General features: G+C 35.3%; 1 protein-coding gene across 2 annotated transcripts in view; it reads right to left on the bottom strand.

Annotated features, from left to right (window-relative positions):
- Positions 1-16,083, bottom strand: part of SPINK5 (serine peptidase inhibitor Kazal type 5) — a 74,735-nt gene extending 58,652 nt beyond the window's left edge. Inside the window, exons 1-5 of one of the 2 annotated variants that reach the window (XM_063706858.1) lie at positions 15,923-16,083; positions 12,172-12,938; positions 10,894-10,919; positions 5,831-5,958; positions 4,062-4,134 (exon numbers count right to left, since the gene is read on the bottom strand). In XM_063706858.1, coding sequence (XP_063562928.1) covers positions 4,062-4,134; positions 5,831-5,958; positions 10,894-10,919; positions 12,172-12,226 — 282 coding nt within the window. In that variant the 5' untranslated portion in view covers positions 12,227-12,938; positions 15,923-16,083. Of the gene's footprint in view, positions 1-4,061; positions 4,135-5,830; positions 5,959-10,893; positions 10,920-12,171; positions 12,939-15,922 lie in introns of those variants that run through there. The other variant, XM_063706859.1, reaches the window with a different exon arrangement.
- Between the last annotated feature and the right edge of the window lie 988 nt (positions 16,084-17,071).

Here is a 17,071-nt window from a genome sequence, read left to right as displayed (position 1 = left end):
TAAGCCTGGCTTCCTATGTTTTTCCCCTATGTTTTTGTAGTTTAATGGTCAGCTAAGGATTTAACACAGTTTGTGTTCAAATACTTCAAGCTAACAATGCTTTCACCCTCTCAGATAGACCTTTGTGTACAGGGGAGGGCATGCAAAGTTCAGGCCACTTTTGCATCTACTCCAGCATTTGCTTCTCACTGGCACATTTTGTGTTTATTAAGCGGATATGTGCAGCTTTATAGTCAGTTAGGAGTTTGCGAATCTCTTGACCCTCTTTGGGCTCTTTCAACTACGTGTGAAGGCTCAGCCAGGAATACACTTGCTTCAATTATGACTGCAACCTCAGACCATTTTCCTTACCCTTGGTGAAGATTATCACTTACACTGAAAACACCTCTGGGTATGACTTTTGCTTGTTACTCCAAATTAGGTTAGCCTTCTTCAACAATGGCAATGCCTTTGCTGACCTTTGTACCCTGTATAGAACCTCCATGCCAACCAAGCCAGGGGATGAAATGGGAATATCCCTGAGCAAGAACATCACAGACCTCTCGTTTTATTCCTAAAGTCAGCAGTTTTTCAAGATAAATGCTTCTCAGATTGGTATAGACTGCTGATCAATTTTCAGATTGCTAAAATAGTTTTTGGTCAATTTTGTCTGGCTTTATAGTTGCTTTCTGAGGAGAGGATCTGCTGACCACCTCATTTAGTCAGAGCCTAAAGTGTCACACCTTAGGATGATTTTATGTAAATTCCCAAGCCAGATAAGAATTATTTAAAAGATAAAAGTGGAGATTCACTTTACTTAAGAACATAATTGCAAATTTTCTAATTAAGATATTAGTATCCAAATTCATAAATTTATTTTAAATATATTATAAAGTATGATTTACTCTAAGAAAACAATAATAGTTTAATATTAAGAAATATATCCAGAAATTTATTTGTTAATAGACTAAAAAATCAAATTATTTTAATAGTTGCAAAGAAGACTTTTAATAATAAGCAACACATATTCAGCAAACTAAAAATAGAAAGGAATTTTCCAAACTTGCTAAAGTGTATAGGTAAAAACCGCTATGATAAATATTACATTCAATGGAGAAACTTTAGAGGTATTCCTTTTAATATGAAGAGACAAGGGGATTATTTGATGTTCATTACCATCACTAGTGTTTAACTATTGAAGTCTGGATCCTTTACCAATTATATAAGAAAAGAAAGAAAGATGTGCTAAGATTGAAAGGAATATTATAAAAGTCTTGTTATATGTAAGTAATATAATCAACTACCAAGAAAAAAAACAAAAGTTGTCTGACATAAGATTAACCTGAAGAAATCAATAGAATTTGTCTATATCAACAATAAACAGATAAAATACAATAAAAAACAAAATATATTCAAAATAGTAATAAATTTACACATTTTAAAAATATTAACAAAAATTATAAAAATCCCTGAATATTTTGCAAATTTTATAAAGTAGATCAAAATTATATGACCTATTAATAAACTATTCTATGCTCATGAGTTTAGAAAATGAATACTGTAAAAAGTCAATTTTACCCAAATTAATTTACAAATTCTTTGTATCCATAAACACACTGGATTACCAAATTCAAGATGAAGTTTTTATAAACTCAGTTATTTTTATCTCTAACATGTATATGGAAACCATATATCTATGCATAGGTCCCATCAACTTTTAACAACATGAACTAAGAAGGGGGACTTACCATACTAGTTATTAAAGCAATAAATGAATCTGAAAAAAGAGGGACCTCAGAAACACACACATAGACTCGTGTGAACTTAATATTCTATAAAGTTGGCAACCTAAATCATGATAAACATTGAATGAATGACTTCATCAATTAAAAAAACAAGTCTTTACATGTACCAAAACACCAGAGATCAGAAATTATGGATGACTGGATTGAGATGGTAGGGATGGAAATGGAGAAAAGGAGTTAGACTTTGGAGGCAGTACCAACAAGACTTGTTAATGGAGGGAATACTAGAGTCGGGAAATGAAACGATGACATACTAGTGAAAAGAAAGTTAGTGATGAAAGAGAGAGTGAGAGGATGTCTGTAGAAGGAAACTCCTTGAAATGCAGAGCACCTTATTCTGAGAGGGAGTAGCAGGGTTGATTTTTGATGGGCGAAATCTAAGCAGAAAAAATCAGCACATTGTTCTGTTTTATAGTGGAGAGAAAAACAACAACAACAAAAAAACACATGGTATAATTGGATGAATCCTTTTAAATACAGAGTCAAGGAAAAATTTAGACAGAACTTATTTGAAAGGTACACAGCCAAATGTTAACTGCCTTAACTTAATGTAAGTTACTACTTGGTTATGTAAGTAGCTTCCTAAGTAGTGAACCACATTGCTATTAAGAGTTTTATCTAGAGGGTTTTTTTTTTTTTTACAGTTTTGTGTGTGTGTGTGGGGGGGGGGGGTGTGTGTGTCACTCAGGCATAATATATTAACAAAAAGTAATTTTATTTCTTAAGACTGTAATTTTATTGTTTAAAACTCCTACTTGATTAAAATTCAATAAATTTGTGTCTACATATGGAAACATCTAACTAGCTATATTTTTAAGATAGGTTTGTTAAAATCGGTATGTTTGTGTGTATTTTGCTTTTTTGTCATTTCCTCATATTTTATATTTTTAAACACTATAGATATATCATTTTTTTATGATGAAGACAGAGGAGGAAGAGGAGAGTGGATGTTAGAAAGTGAGCCACTCTTTGAATGTGACAAATAAGACACATATAAAGTTGCCACTAAACCTTTCTGGCCCCCACAGATTTTGTAGAATATAAAAGTAGCTCTCTTTTGCTACAGATAAAGAGTTTTCAATTATGGATCAATTTTGTGGTGTCTGTTATTGTTTTAAAAGTGAGACTGGTTGAGCCCAGGCAAATAATTTAGTAGACTGTGTTTACTGTGGAGGCTGAGGTTCTCAGACGTTCTTGGCTAACACTGCCAAGGAAGATGTCAGCGTTGTTAGACCATGGATGTTATAAGTAATTAAGGTGTACTAACCTTGACTGATTATTTTAATTACATGTTGGGGCCAGCAGAGAAGGAAAAGAAAGAGGAAATTAGTGAAGAAATTGCATAGGAGACCTGGGGTGATGTGAGTAGTGGTTAGAATAGCTGGTGGTAGTCCCAGCTTTGTCAGTAACCCATTTGTGAGATATTGTAGGCTAGATATATATTTCCACCAATCTGGACCCCAAATTTTTATTTTTTAAATTTTATTTTTATAATTTTGTAAAGATTTTAAAAATGTTTCTAAGTGAAAAAAATTATCAAGTGAAATGGTTTATATAGTAGGATAAATTTGCAGTTTCTTTCCTTCCTTCTATCTTACTTCTTAATGTTTTATGACCATTTTTTTTTTTTTACCAGAGAACACTTTTCTTAAACAAAATATTAGCCTGAGTCCCTGTCTGCAAAATAGATATAAACAAGCAACTATAGTTGAATTAGGAGGACCCTCCAGGTACTGGAACATATACAGTAAAAAGCAAAAGAGTAAAAGAAAAAGGAAATAGAATGAGTCAAATGCCTGCTAGAACATGTTAAACCCTGAGACTGGCTTTTAAAACTTAGTTTCTATTCGGTCTAAAACTCATTTTATAGATGAAAACATTGAGATCCAGAGATACATAAATTTTCTAAGTTACACAGGCAATAAGAATTCTAAGATTTGAACTTAGTTCTACAGTCCCAGGAAAGCTCTTCTTTGGGCTAAGACAGGACAAGAGGAATGAGAAATGATGGCCTTGGAAGGCAGACATCACACTGGCTCACTCCACCTCTTAGTTTCTGTCAGTGCCTAAAATGTTTTTAGATTCGGATCATGGGTTGGGCCTATGGACAAGATGTACCAGATATTTAGCCCACCCCTGGACTAACCCATGTTCCCTCCCTCCTAAGTTGTTGGCTTCAAAACAGGTATGACCTAGTAATTAAGGAATAAACAGATAGCTCTAAATAGAGTCAAACATCCTCTCAAAAGTAAACAGGTTGGCTCCAAATAGTCTCACCTCTGTTGGGGCAGTAGCCTTGGCAGCTCTTGCTAAATGCCTGGCCCTCTTCTGTGATTTTGCTTCTTTTTCCCTGGAAAAGGACAAGAAATAGCATAGTTTAAACATTGTTTGCTCAACTTTTAGCAATAACAACTAACATGGTAAACTTAATTTTAACTGCTCTCCTCAGCCTAGCCTGGCATGTCAAAATTGGTAGCATGTTCAGAAATGGACACAGAACCCCAGATCTCCCTTCAACATTGAAAAATATCTCGAACATGGTATTATAGGAAGAATCTCTAACTTTAACTGCATAACAGACTACCTTCCTGGAATACTTCCAACAGCCAGGTGGTCACCAACTCTCAAAGCTATCTGCACCATTCTTTGAATGCAGTTTTTGAAAGAGAATATTCACATTGAACCTGCTTATATTGGTTCTAATTCCAACATCTAGGGACCCAAAGAGCAAATCAATTTTCTCTTCCATAAGCCAGTTCTTTAGGAATCTGATGACAGCTTTTATGCCTTGCACAGCCTCCTTCTTTCCAGGTAAAAAAAAGTTTTATTCCAACATAATTTACATACATCATAAAAATAATAATTGAATAACTTCAAAATGATAAACTGTCTTTAGACTCTTCAGGCATTTCATTTTTGTTTTACATTATTTTTCAGTAAATTTATTATATTCATACTTTCAGTCTCATATTAAAACATCTTATGAAACAAGAAGAAAATTTTATAATAAATAATATACCTGCTGGTTTACATTCAGCTTTCAAAAGAAGAAAGAATTATTCAACCTGCCCTAGGCCTCCCATCCTCTATTAAATCTTGTCCTGGCTTCTTTATAGTCTCACAGTCTCTTCACTAGAAGCAGTGCATGATCAAACGATCTGAGCTTCATTATCCCAATATGATTGTCTACGTCAATCCCCAAATTAAATCCCGTGACACACACCAACCTGACATTTAAAAAGCCAATTGTAACATAATTATCCTAAGTGGGTAAGCTCAGTATTGGCTTGCTACCACTGTTGAAGTTTTGACAGTGCTCAGAAATTGAGGCTAACCTTCCTTTTCAAAAACAAATTAGGACATTCTGGTTTGAGGATTTGCAATTGATAACTCAAGCCTTCTTTTACCTTTGGGGTGACAATGGAGAGAAGAAAACCAAGTTAAGAAGCATTGAATAGAGATTGGTAAACTTCCAAGATACTAATTCTTTCTGAGCTGCAAGGAGTTGGAAACTATAATCTACCCTTTAGTTCATCTCATCCTAGAATAGTGCTAGGTGTCTAAAGACACTGGCAGCTCACAGAATCGGGGTATACCTTGCTTAAGTCCTTCTGCTGGTTGGCTGCCACGGGAGAGTCTGGCATTATGCTTAAGCCGATCTTCTCAGCCCCTAGGCTGCAACAGAATCAGGTCTTAACAGGCCCAAGGAATCTGACTTTCTTTGTCAAATTCATTTTTTTTCCAAAACCAGGAAGTTCAAAGTGGAACTACATCCTCAAAAGACTATAGAGTGCTACAGAAGGTATTGACACTGGGCCCTCTGGAATGCTTTCAGAATCTTGTTTGAGTGATTATTAAAATCTTTCCAGGTGGGTGGCAATTATCCAACTTTATCTGATGGAAGATGTCAGAGTGATCTGCTCAGCACTTTTATTTAACCATTTCGGTTTAGAAAAATGCACTTGAAAGAAAAAGAATACATTTACCAGTTCAGATACTAGCTGTTAACTCAAACATTGGAAAGAAAGAAAGAAACCTTTACTCACAGTATCATTTTGCACGTGGCACATTTATTGATGAACATTATTCCATCAAGACTTTGAAAAAATTTCTTATCCTGGGGACAGAACAGTTTTCCATTTTTCATAAATGCCTGAAATTCATGGCACATTTCCTAAGATAATGCCAAAAAAGTTGTGTTAGCTAAAAGTACATCAAAACAAGCTTTATTTTGATATATATAGGTAGATATATGTATATGTCTGCATATATATACACACACAATTCCAAGGTTTTTTGAAGATTAAGTATGTAAAGCCCTCAAATAATGCCTGATACATAGTAGAAATTCAATTAATAAATTATCCTCCTTCCTTCTTCCTCGTTTTTTATTATTATTATTTTGATGTTGCTGGTGATTGTCAGTATTATTACTGGAATATGCTAAGATGACACATATAAAATACCTAGTACACAGTAGGCCAATAGTAATAGCTGTGAAAGGAATATGAAAATGTTGCTGAAGGACTGAGGCAAGGTGTTTGAGCACTGAACATTATAAAATGTCTGCCTACATTTCCCCATGGCTGTACTGCAACATATCAGTTCCTAGAAATTTTAACAGTGTTAAACGAAAAAAGGATTTCTTGGTTATATTTATCTGGAAAACAAGTTTCTAGACTGGTCTATTTTCTGAAAAGAACTTCATGTTCCTTGATAAATCATTTGACTTATGAGCACAGGCAGACTTACCTTAAAGCTAATAAAGCTTAAGATTCAGGGCCCTTCACTGTCACATCCCCCTTCTGAGGTTCTGGGAGAGGCCTAACCATTTTGCATTTTCAAATTTGTATTATATTTTTTAAAAAGTACCCATACTTCCACCCCCACCACCATCCCCACAAATGTCATCAGCACTATTATCACTACCATCAGAATCAAACCTTGTGAATCTATGGAAGTACTGAGGAAATTTCTCAATAATTGCATAAGCCTTTCTCTCTCTTTCTCTCTCTTTCTCTCTCTCTCTGGTAATTTTTTTTTGGCACATCGTTTGGAACTAAAATCCTACTATATTTGTTTTGGGCTTTTGGTTTTGTAAATACCAATAACTGCGTTATACAAAGTTTAAGGAGGACAGGGGAAACATTTTAAATAATAGAATTGGTGGGGAAAAGGAAAGTAGCATGATCTTCAAAAGTGGTAATTCTTTGATTCATTCAATATTAAATATTAATAAATAATATTAAATATTATTAAAGTACTGCTATACATCACTCATTCTTTTTTAGGAGCTTAAAATATGGTGCATTTCTGCTACCTAGTAAAGTATGATTTTAAAATGTTATATTCCCTTTTAATTTAGAAAATTCACTAGGTATTTATTTATTTTTAGATGGAGTCTTGCTCTATCGCCCAGGCTGGAGTGCAGTGGCGTGATCTTGGCTCACTGCAACCTCTACCTCCCAGGTTCAAGAGGTTCTCCTGCCTGAGCCCCCTGAGTAGCTGGGATTACAGGTGCATGCTACCACATCTGGGTAATTTTTGTATTTTTAGCAGAGATGGGATTTCACCATGTTGGGTAGGCTGATCTCGAACTCCTGACCTCAAATGATACACCTGCCTCAGCCTCCCAAAGTGCTGGAATTACAAGCATGAGCCACTGTACCCAGTGAAAATTCACTAGGTCTTTAGATTAGGCCTTTGGAATCTAATGGGATTTTTGTTGTTTTTTGTTTTGATTTTTTTTAAATCTGCTTCAAGTTGCTTGTATCAGGAAACAAATAAACGAAGCTTTTGCTTCAACTCTGACAAACACAACCTGTTCCAAAAAATTTATTAAAGGTTTCTATTTAGGCTCCTATATCTATATCTGGTGTTTTGTGCTTGTCTTTTCTTTCTTCCTTTCTTTCTTTCTTTTTTTTTTTTTTTTTTTTTTTTTTTTTGGAGAGGCAGGGTCTCACTACATCGCTCAGGCTGGTCTTGAACTCCAGTAGTCTCCTATATCTTTATGATCATCATTGAATGAGCCAGCAATCACTTATTATTAGATTACTATACTTTGCTAGGTGACATAGATACAGCATTAGGTAGAACAGAAGTATACTTGCCTGGATGAATAATGATGTACTTAATCTAGCCTCTTAAAAATGGTAGGCAGTTGGTAGCACTTGCAAAATGATTAATGGTAAAGGAGAATAAACGATATCATAGACCAGCCCTGGGAAATTTAGCTAAGGATGGCATGCTTAAATATCTCTAAGATTATTATAGCTACACAGTGACTCCATCAGAGTAGCAGAGTAGTAATTTCTGGACACAGATTAATAACTGGGCATCTTGAGACCTGTCTGATCTCTGATTCTACAGTATCAAATGCCAACTTTGCAAGTTATGCTTACCTTGATGAATATAATTGATCCTAAAATCCATATAGTAGAATCAGAGAAGAGCCTGGGGTCTTTGTAATGAAAATATATCCCTTATTAAGTAAGTCTTATAGAAAGTATATAGACGACTCATGATAATCCTGGAATAAAGCTCTAAATAATTTTGAAAGTTTATCATAAAAGAGTAGCATCAGGCCAGGTGCAGTGGCTCATGCCTGTAACTCAGCAATTTTGGATGCAAAGGGAGGAGGATTGCTTGCAGCCAGAAGTTCAAGATCCTCCTGGGAAATATAATGAGACCTTGTCTCTACTTATAAAAAAAATTAAAGAGTTGCATCAATAAGAATAATCCCTAAATTGGACTTCTCCAATATCACTGTTAGATGAGAACTAAATTCCTAGAAAGACTCCCTTTCTTACAAACTGAGCATCAGAGGCCCAAATAATAGGTTAAGAAATTTGTTCACAGTGATTAATTAGTTAAGATGAGATTCAATGCTATTTTTCTGAGTTATGAAATTATCCAATGTATTCTCTTGGGAAACAGGAAAAGACCATAAAAATGGAAAGCAGCAGTTGAGTTTTTCTCTGAGCAAAATGGAATACCCTTTCAATGACCATAATAGAGAGGGTTGAAACAGAAGCATATTTAGACCAAAAGTCATCCTGAGTTGAGTAGATGACTTTTCAGCACCTGTTTACTTGCAGTCCCTGGCCTGTTTTTGTTTTGTTTTGTTACTGTTGCTGTTATTCTCTTTTTCTCAGCATGTCCCAGGAAAACTGGAGCCCTCTAGGGCCAAGTTCTTCCTGTTTCCCTCACTGGCTGAGGTCTAATTTGTTGTCTTCTATTGTCCATCTCCAGATATTATAATAAAACCCTCCAGGAGCTGCCATTACCCTATCTCAGTGTTACAGCACTGACCAGCTTGCTTTTGCCTAAAGAATGACTCTTAGGTGATGACAAATCTAAGCATGCTTAAGATCCTTGCAGATTGCTGCAGTGCTTTTCCCTGCTGTTTAGGTTCATGTTTATGATATTTAACATGCTTTTATCATGCTGAAAGGAACCCAAGCTACTAAACTTGGAAAATAACCAAAATCACAGCATCATAAAAAAGACTACATCAATAGTTTTCATTTCTGACACAGTATCCAAAAACTCTGATTAGAAAGGCTTCCAAATAAATAATTACTTCTTTGTGTTCTTGCCTTTAATGCCAAATATAAGAAGTCACTAAATTTGTTTTTAAAATATTTTTCAGTGAAATAGAGGTTAATGCTATGAAAAATATCAGTGTAAAATTCACAGTATCTGCCATAAATCACCAACCATCGTCACGGACTCTGAAAAAGAAAATGATGGTTTTATACACAAGGATATTTATATAATATCCTTCTTTTTTTCCAGTATAAAACTTCCAAGTGAGCATTCTCTCTGCTTCCCAAATGTCTAGCTTATTTTCTACTCTACTGAACTTTCTGGACCTCTCCCTATCAGTAAACTTAGATGAAATAGTAGAGAACATGATAAAATTCTCTAGAACACTCATGTAAGAAGTTTCTTTAAAAAAAATCACTGCAACAAAATACGGCAAGAGAGTATTTTAACCATGGTTCTCAGAGTTTCAACGTAAAGAATAGCTATTTCACATTTTTATTCCTTTAATGTTCATGGCCAGAGATAAAACAAATTTTGCCACATATTCAGCAAAACATTTAAGATTGTGCTTTAAGTGCTGAATTAATAGCATGCATAGCAGTGTGTGTGTATATAAATATATAAAATGTGTGTGTGTGAGTAATTGGTCATCTTATCTTTCAAATAGATAAAAAAATTTAACTTCTAGTAGAAAATGATTTTTTAATTTATCAGACAAAAGAGGTTTAAGAGTTGGTAAAGCACCTTCTTGCATCAGGGCATCTGCGCTCACAGGTGCTTCTGTCCGGCCTGCTGTAAACTGCAAATACCTTCATGGTTCATTCTCTTATGACCTTCAGATTCCTATTCTAATACTGTCTGTCCAGAGAGAACTTCCCTGATTATCCTTATGAGATTGGATACCACCTCCATTCTCAGGGATCCTATTATGCCTCCTGATTTATTTTTCTCCTAGTATTTATCATTATTTAATGTACCATATGTTTTGCTAAGCTACTTATTAATTTGTCTGTTTTCCTACACTAAAATGTAATTTTAAGGGCAGGAATTTCATCTATTTTGTTTACTTAAAAATATCCCCAGCATCTCAAACAGGGTCTGACATCTAAGAGATGCTCAATAAATATTCATTACATGAACTGTATACACTGACTATATACAAGATACAGACCACCCTCTTTTGCATAATGATTACTAGAAAATTTATTTCAGCTTCCTATGTGGTGTATCATGGCTTGTTGAGATGTTAAATGGAACAATAGTAGTTTTCCAGTTGATTTATTTTTTGTTTATGAAATTTTAAAATGGTCCTTTAACATGATAAATTGCCTCTTGCAGACATCCATCATCATTAATATGTTGAGTGTGTGTGTGCGTGTGTGTGTGTGAGAGAGAGGCTCATGTCCTGATTCATAAAAATCTGTTTCTGTGTTTTTAACAAAAGCTATTAGTACCTACCAGTATAATATGTTTGTATTATTAACATGAAGGTGTTGGCCACAAACCATTTTTCTTTGGGAATCTTGGAATGAATTCAATGAACAGAAAAAGCAGGACTAACCTGATCTTCATTCTTACTGGCAGCACCTGGGATGAAAATATAGAAACCAAAGTTAAGGAAATGTAAAATATTTAATAAACAAAACAAATAATCCATTTAATGCAGCATCTTGATTGCTTTAATGACAATATGTTGTAAAACCACAAATGGTTTTTGAACACATTAAGATTTATCATGGCAAATAAAAGAAGGGCACTGGACCAGGAGATTAGTATATATACTCACAAAGGTCTAATCACTCAGAAAGTTACAATTACTTTGGAAAATAATACTCATGTGAATTCTAACCCCATCAAAATAGCTTATCTTCAAAAGGTCCTTTCAGAGTAATAAATGGCAGCCTCCCTTTTAAAATTACAATATAACATACATGCAAAATACTATACCAATTATAATATAATTTTGAAACTATATTATAGTTGAAACTATAATATAGCATTACATTTATAGGATATATACATAAAATTTAATTTTCTGAATTCTGGCAGCTCTACCTCCTTATTACAGCTACAAAAGTTAGAGATCTGACAGAAGGTAAGATTAAGGCCACAGGCTATTATACTCTCTCATTAACATAGGCTCTTTTGTACCTACACACCTATTTTAGGAAAATGGGCATTATTTGTATATGATTTCAGACTATCTATGAGTTTCTCTTTTTAAAAATTTTAATGTTTCAGAGCAACGTAAGTCTAGGCAATTTGTGTTCTCTTAGGGTTAAATAGCAAATATAAAAATCTACCTTCCAGCTCCCACAAAAGTCCCTCACTCTTTGGGAGAAATGCTTTCAACCCATTTAGCATTTGAAAACACAAGACTAAGATAAGCTAGAAGATACTACTGCTTTAAAATAAGAACAGATGATTGAATTTTAAAAAATATTTCATTTATACCTATAACATTAAAATACATATATTATTTACAATTAAGTTTTAAATGTCTATTACATATATAAGAATATGCACTATGAATTGATACATTTAGCAAGAGGAAGATGAAGAAGAATCTATTCAGTTTTCTGAATTAATAAAGAATTAATGGAAGAATTTCTCATGGTTAGAAAATTCAGATTATCTCAAACTACTTGCCATTTCTAAAGATAACAACATAATTATAAAGCCACATATATAAATCTTCAGAACTCTGTGTCTGGCAAGACATTTCAGGATTATACATGCATACGTAAACATTTTTTGGCAGGAGTAGGGGGAGAAAAGTCCCTTCCCCAGGGCTTTGAGATGTGTGGCAAGAGGCTTAGATTACACACAAATTGCTCACCTTGTATGAGGCAAAGAGCCAAGGGCAGAAGCACTGACACTGTGGCTATCTTCATGTTGAAGACGATGCAAATCGTCTACAGGTCCACTCTGTGCATTGCTCAGCTGGTGCAGTATGACTGAACTCGGGGCGATGCAGTTTACTTTTATAAAGCACTGGTGACACCCACATAAAACCAGTTGTTCAAGGTCATGGGATTTATATACCACACCACTTTAGCTTCCATCCTTTAGGATCCTGTCAGGGTGTCAGGTTTGAACAGAGAATATCTATTTCTAAAGTAGGAATGTTCTTTCATGTTACCTCCCCCAGAACGCAATTGATGGAGTCCACAGACCCTACTCAAAGTTGAATATTCTATAATCCTATATAATAACTGAATTCCTCAGAAATACCAGATATACTACCTCATAGACAAACATGTTTCTGACTGGACTCCCTTCATAAGTGGGAGAGGAGAGGAAAGGAAGACAGATTGATTGTCCTACCAGTCAGGTATAGATTTAAAGATTTCCACATCCAGAGAAATCCAGGGTTCCTGTTCTGAAGTGTCTGAGTTCAGTGTCACATATATATGTTAGAGTTGAACGACCCTAAAAGATAACCTGGCAAAATTCTAATGTTGAATATATAGGGAGGCAGGAACTCAGAGGAGCAATGACTTTCTCATAAGCAGACAGTTTAGTTGGAGCAGGCAGAGGAGGCATCCAGCACTTGCAAGCAGACCACACATATAACATTCTTTCCTCTCTGTACACTGCTTCATCCTTAGACATTAGAAAAGGCAGAAACGTTCGAAAAATAAAACTTGTATGTAACTACTTTTAAAACTTCTCAATCTGCAGGATATTTTATATTCTGAAGCCTTATTTTATATTCTAGCCAAACATCATAATCATAAACATTGGAGACTCAGTTTAACTTTCCATAGCCTATGATTACCCATATTACTGTTTGAAAAAGTTGGCTCAATCAGTTTTCTCTAAATCATATTTCTTCCTGTATCATCCCATTATTTAGTCTCCCAAAAAGAAAAGAAGAAAAAAGTTGTTAACAATTATAAATGTGTAAATGTAACATTTTTCTAGAGAAAGTTTCTTCTCTTTAGTTACTTCTTTCATCCTACAAGTAACACCTTTTTTCTACTAGCTTATTTTGCCCTAATAGCTTAAGAAAGCACCTGAAGAAACATGTGAAGATGACTGAAACCAGAGCCAAATTGTTTCATTCCAGTACTTCTCAGGATATTCACATCCACAGAAGAAAAGTTCGAGACTTTATCCAATTAAAGGCCTTTTTATGATGGTTCCAGAAAACTGATCAAAGTTGCCCAACTTAGGGAGTATGCCAATGTTATGAGATTTATCACAGTGAGATAATATGTCCTTTCTTTTTTCTCTCATGAAATAATTTATTTCCTATAAAAATATAATCACTGGGCCAGGCACAGTGGATCATGCCTGTAATCCCAGCACTTTGGGAGGCCGAGGCTGGCGAATCATGAGGTCAGGAGATCGAGACCATCCTGGCCAAGATGGTGAAACCCCGTCTCTATTAAAATACAAAAATTAGATGGGCTTGGTGGTGTGTGCCTGTAGTCCCAGCTATTCTGGAGGCTGAGGCAGGGGAATTGCTTGAACCCGGGAGGTGGAGGGTGTGTGAGTTGAGATGGCGCCACTGCACTCCAGCCTCGGCGACAGAGCAAAACTCCATAAAAAAAAAAGATATATATATATATATATATATATACACACACACACACACACACACACATACACATACATATATATACACACATATATATATACATATAAAATCATTGGTTTCAAGGTCTGCACTATTGTTGTAGCTTGGCTCCTTTCCAATGGAATAGTAAAATTAGTGACCACGGAAAGCAAGTTCAAATTCCGTTATTGTTACAGGTTAGAAAACCAAAGTCCATCATAGCTTAATGGAAAGAGAATGAGACAGGGTTTCAGAAATCTGTTTCTATTCTATGTAGTCTTTTCAACTATGTAGGGATAGAAATGAACCCAGCTTTGAAGCAAGCTAGAAATGGGTCCAAATCTTGAATTGTTAGCCATGTTGCCTTGGACAAGTCACTAATTTTCTCTAAGCCTCAGTTTCCTAATACGTAAAATAAAAATAACACGTACATTGTACTAGTGTTAAGAGGTTTAGAGATAAATCATATATATAATGCGTGTGTGTTTGTGTGTGTGTGAGAGAGAGAGGTGCTTAGAACAATTATCAAGTTTATGTGATAAGCTTGATAGTTAATGATAGCTGGTCTTGCATTTTTACATAATTATAATAACGTGGTTGTACTAGATAATTTCTAAGATACCAAGAAAAGTAAACATCTGTTGACTGTGGATTTCACCAATAGATTTATATTTACTCAGCATAGAATAACTACCCCAACACAATTTGAGGTGAAATTAAACTATAAAGATATATGTTCTCTTTTTCCCTTTTAATTGTATTTTAAACCATAATGCCTAAACAAATCGAAACATCACCTGTTGAAACTTAACGAAAACCATTGCTCTGTTTCAATCAGCATTGATTTCTTGTCTCTTTCTCTAAAAGCCTCTTCTAAATATTCACATATCAATACTAATTTTTTATCTTTCATCTGCCCTGTCAGACCATACGAAATGTGTCCCAACCATATATTCTGTTATTGACGGTAAAACAGTTTGATGCCTTAAAATGGAATCAATGACCGTGTATTATGCTCTAGTGACCCCCTAGCCTAGCCCAAATGGAGAATATTCCCAGGAGTGGAAGTGGTGCTAGGGTGGAACAGAAGAACCAAAAGATGATTGCCTGTCTTAGGAATCTCTACTATGAGGAAACATTGAAGACATTGGTTTCCTTCTTACTGGAAAAGAGCTCCTCAGAGATGCCAGCCTTTTCTGAAATGATGAATAAAAAGTTTGAAACTGATATCTTTTCCAAATGGAGAAAGTAGTAAAAAGAAGATTCAGTGAGCACCCCCAAAATTGGAAGTACTCATCAGCTGGTTCATTTCATTAGGGCTTCTTCTCCATTTCATTTTAGGAATGTTGTAAATCCAGAGGTGATTCATCACATGCTCTGTTAATCACTCCTCATTCCTGAAAATCACCATGAATATTACATTTAAATGAATGGGATTGAAGGTTTGGAGAACTCAGGTTTGGGTCAGAGTTAGGTTATCAAGGTATTCTTCTAACTCAAAATATCATCCTTGTTTTTAACTCTTTCAATTATTCATCAAACATGTAGAAACTTTTTTCCTCTCATTAGAAATGAGTGGGCTTAGACAATAAAAACTATGAACTTTACAACCTTACACATTTATGAGGTTGGCAGAATCTGAAGGATACTGATACAGGGGGAGGAAATGAGAAAATTATAAAGATTGTTGTAGATCAGTAATGTTACTACAAACAAAGGTTATTTCCAAAATATAAAGTTACCATATCATTCCTAAAGTCTTCTGTTTTTCTACACAGAGGGAGCCTTGATGACGATAATAGTTAGTAAATAACTATAGTCTTTTATGATTAGATCACCTTCCACAGCTTTCAAAACAACCTGCCATTCATTAGCTCTTTTGATTTGTTTATGCAGTGTTGTGAGGCAGCCAATTAGGTGTTATTATCTTTTCTTTACCAGCCAAAATTGGTGTCATAAAAGAAACCTGCAGTAGGAACTAGCTGGGATGGTCATCTCAGCCTTGACACTTTCTTACATTTTATACCTTTAATTTCTCTGAGTTTCCCCACGGCCATCTCACAGACTTTTATACCGTTCAAAGAGAATCCAGATCGAGACCATCCTGGCTAACATGGTGAAACCCCGCCTCCACTAAAAATCCGAAAAAATAAAAATTAGCCGGGCGTGGCGGAGGGCGCCTGTAGTCCCAGCTACTCCGGAGGCTGAGGCAGGAGAATGGCGTGAACCCGGGAGGCGGAGCTTGCAGTGAGCCGAGATAGCGCCACTGCACTCCAGCCTGGGAGACAGCGAGACTCCATCTCAAAAAAAAAAAAAAAAAAAAGAGAATCCAGACGTTACAGTGCTTTAAACTAGAGACAACCCAATGCATGCACACACACACAAACACACATACACAATCACTTGGGCAAAAAGAGGTATGTTGTGACCATGAGTAAAATTTATATATTCTAATATATCTTAAAAGATGAAATAATTTATTTATTTTATTTTTTATTTCCTTTTCTATAATTCTAATATTTTTCTCCATCAATTTAACATGTCTATATTCTCCTTTGTTTGTTTTGAGGCGGAGTCTCACTCTGTCCCCCAGGCTGGAGTGTAGTGGTGCAATTTCGGCTTACTGCAAGCTCCGCCTCCAGGGTTCATGCCATTCTCCTGCCTCAGCCTCCCGGAATAGCTGGGACTACAGGCGCCCGCCACCGCGCCCGGCTAATTTTTTTTTTTTTTTTTTTTTTTTTTTGTATTTTTAGTAGAGACAGGGTTTCACTGTGTTAGCCAGGATGGTCTCGTATCTCCTGACCTCGTGATCCACCCGCCTCGGCCTCCCAAAGTGCTGGGATTACAGGCGTGAGCCACCGCGCCCGGCCTATATTCTCCTTTGTAAAAGACACTAACTGGAAAACAGCCTTTACTCATCTTCTTATCTGGTAATGTTCCATTACCAACTAACTTCACTCCCTCTGTAGGAATTCCTTTCTGTTTGTCTGGAAAGACTAAGAAACTAGAGATAAGCCTCTCATTTTATCTAATAATAGAATGGGATGGGCATTGTTTGTTTACTGAGTATATAGACCCTGCTATTTACAGACATAATTACTGCTTTTATTAGATTAGGATTAAGAAGACAGGAGTTTCAATGTCTAATTTTTAATTGTATTAATATTTTCATATG

The sequence above is a fragment of the Gorilla gorilla genome, chromosome 4, assembly GCF_029281585.2.
Source record: "Gorilla gorilla gorilla isolate KB3781 chromosome 4, NHGRI_mGorGor1-v2.1_pri, whole genome shotgun sequence".
NCBI classification, from domain to species: Eukaryota; Metazoa; Chordata; class Mammalia; order Primates; family Hominidae; genus Gorilla; species Gorilla gorilla.
Note: the sequence above shows the minus strand (reverse complement) of the source record. Positions and strands in the feature narration are given on the sequence as shown.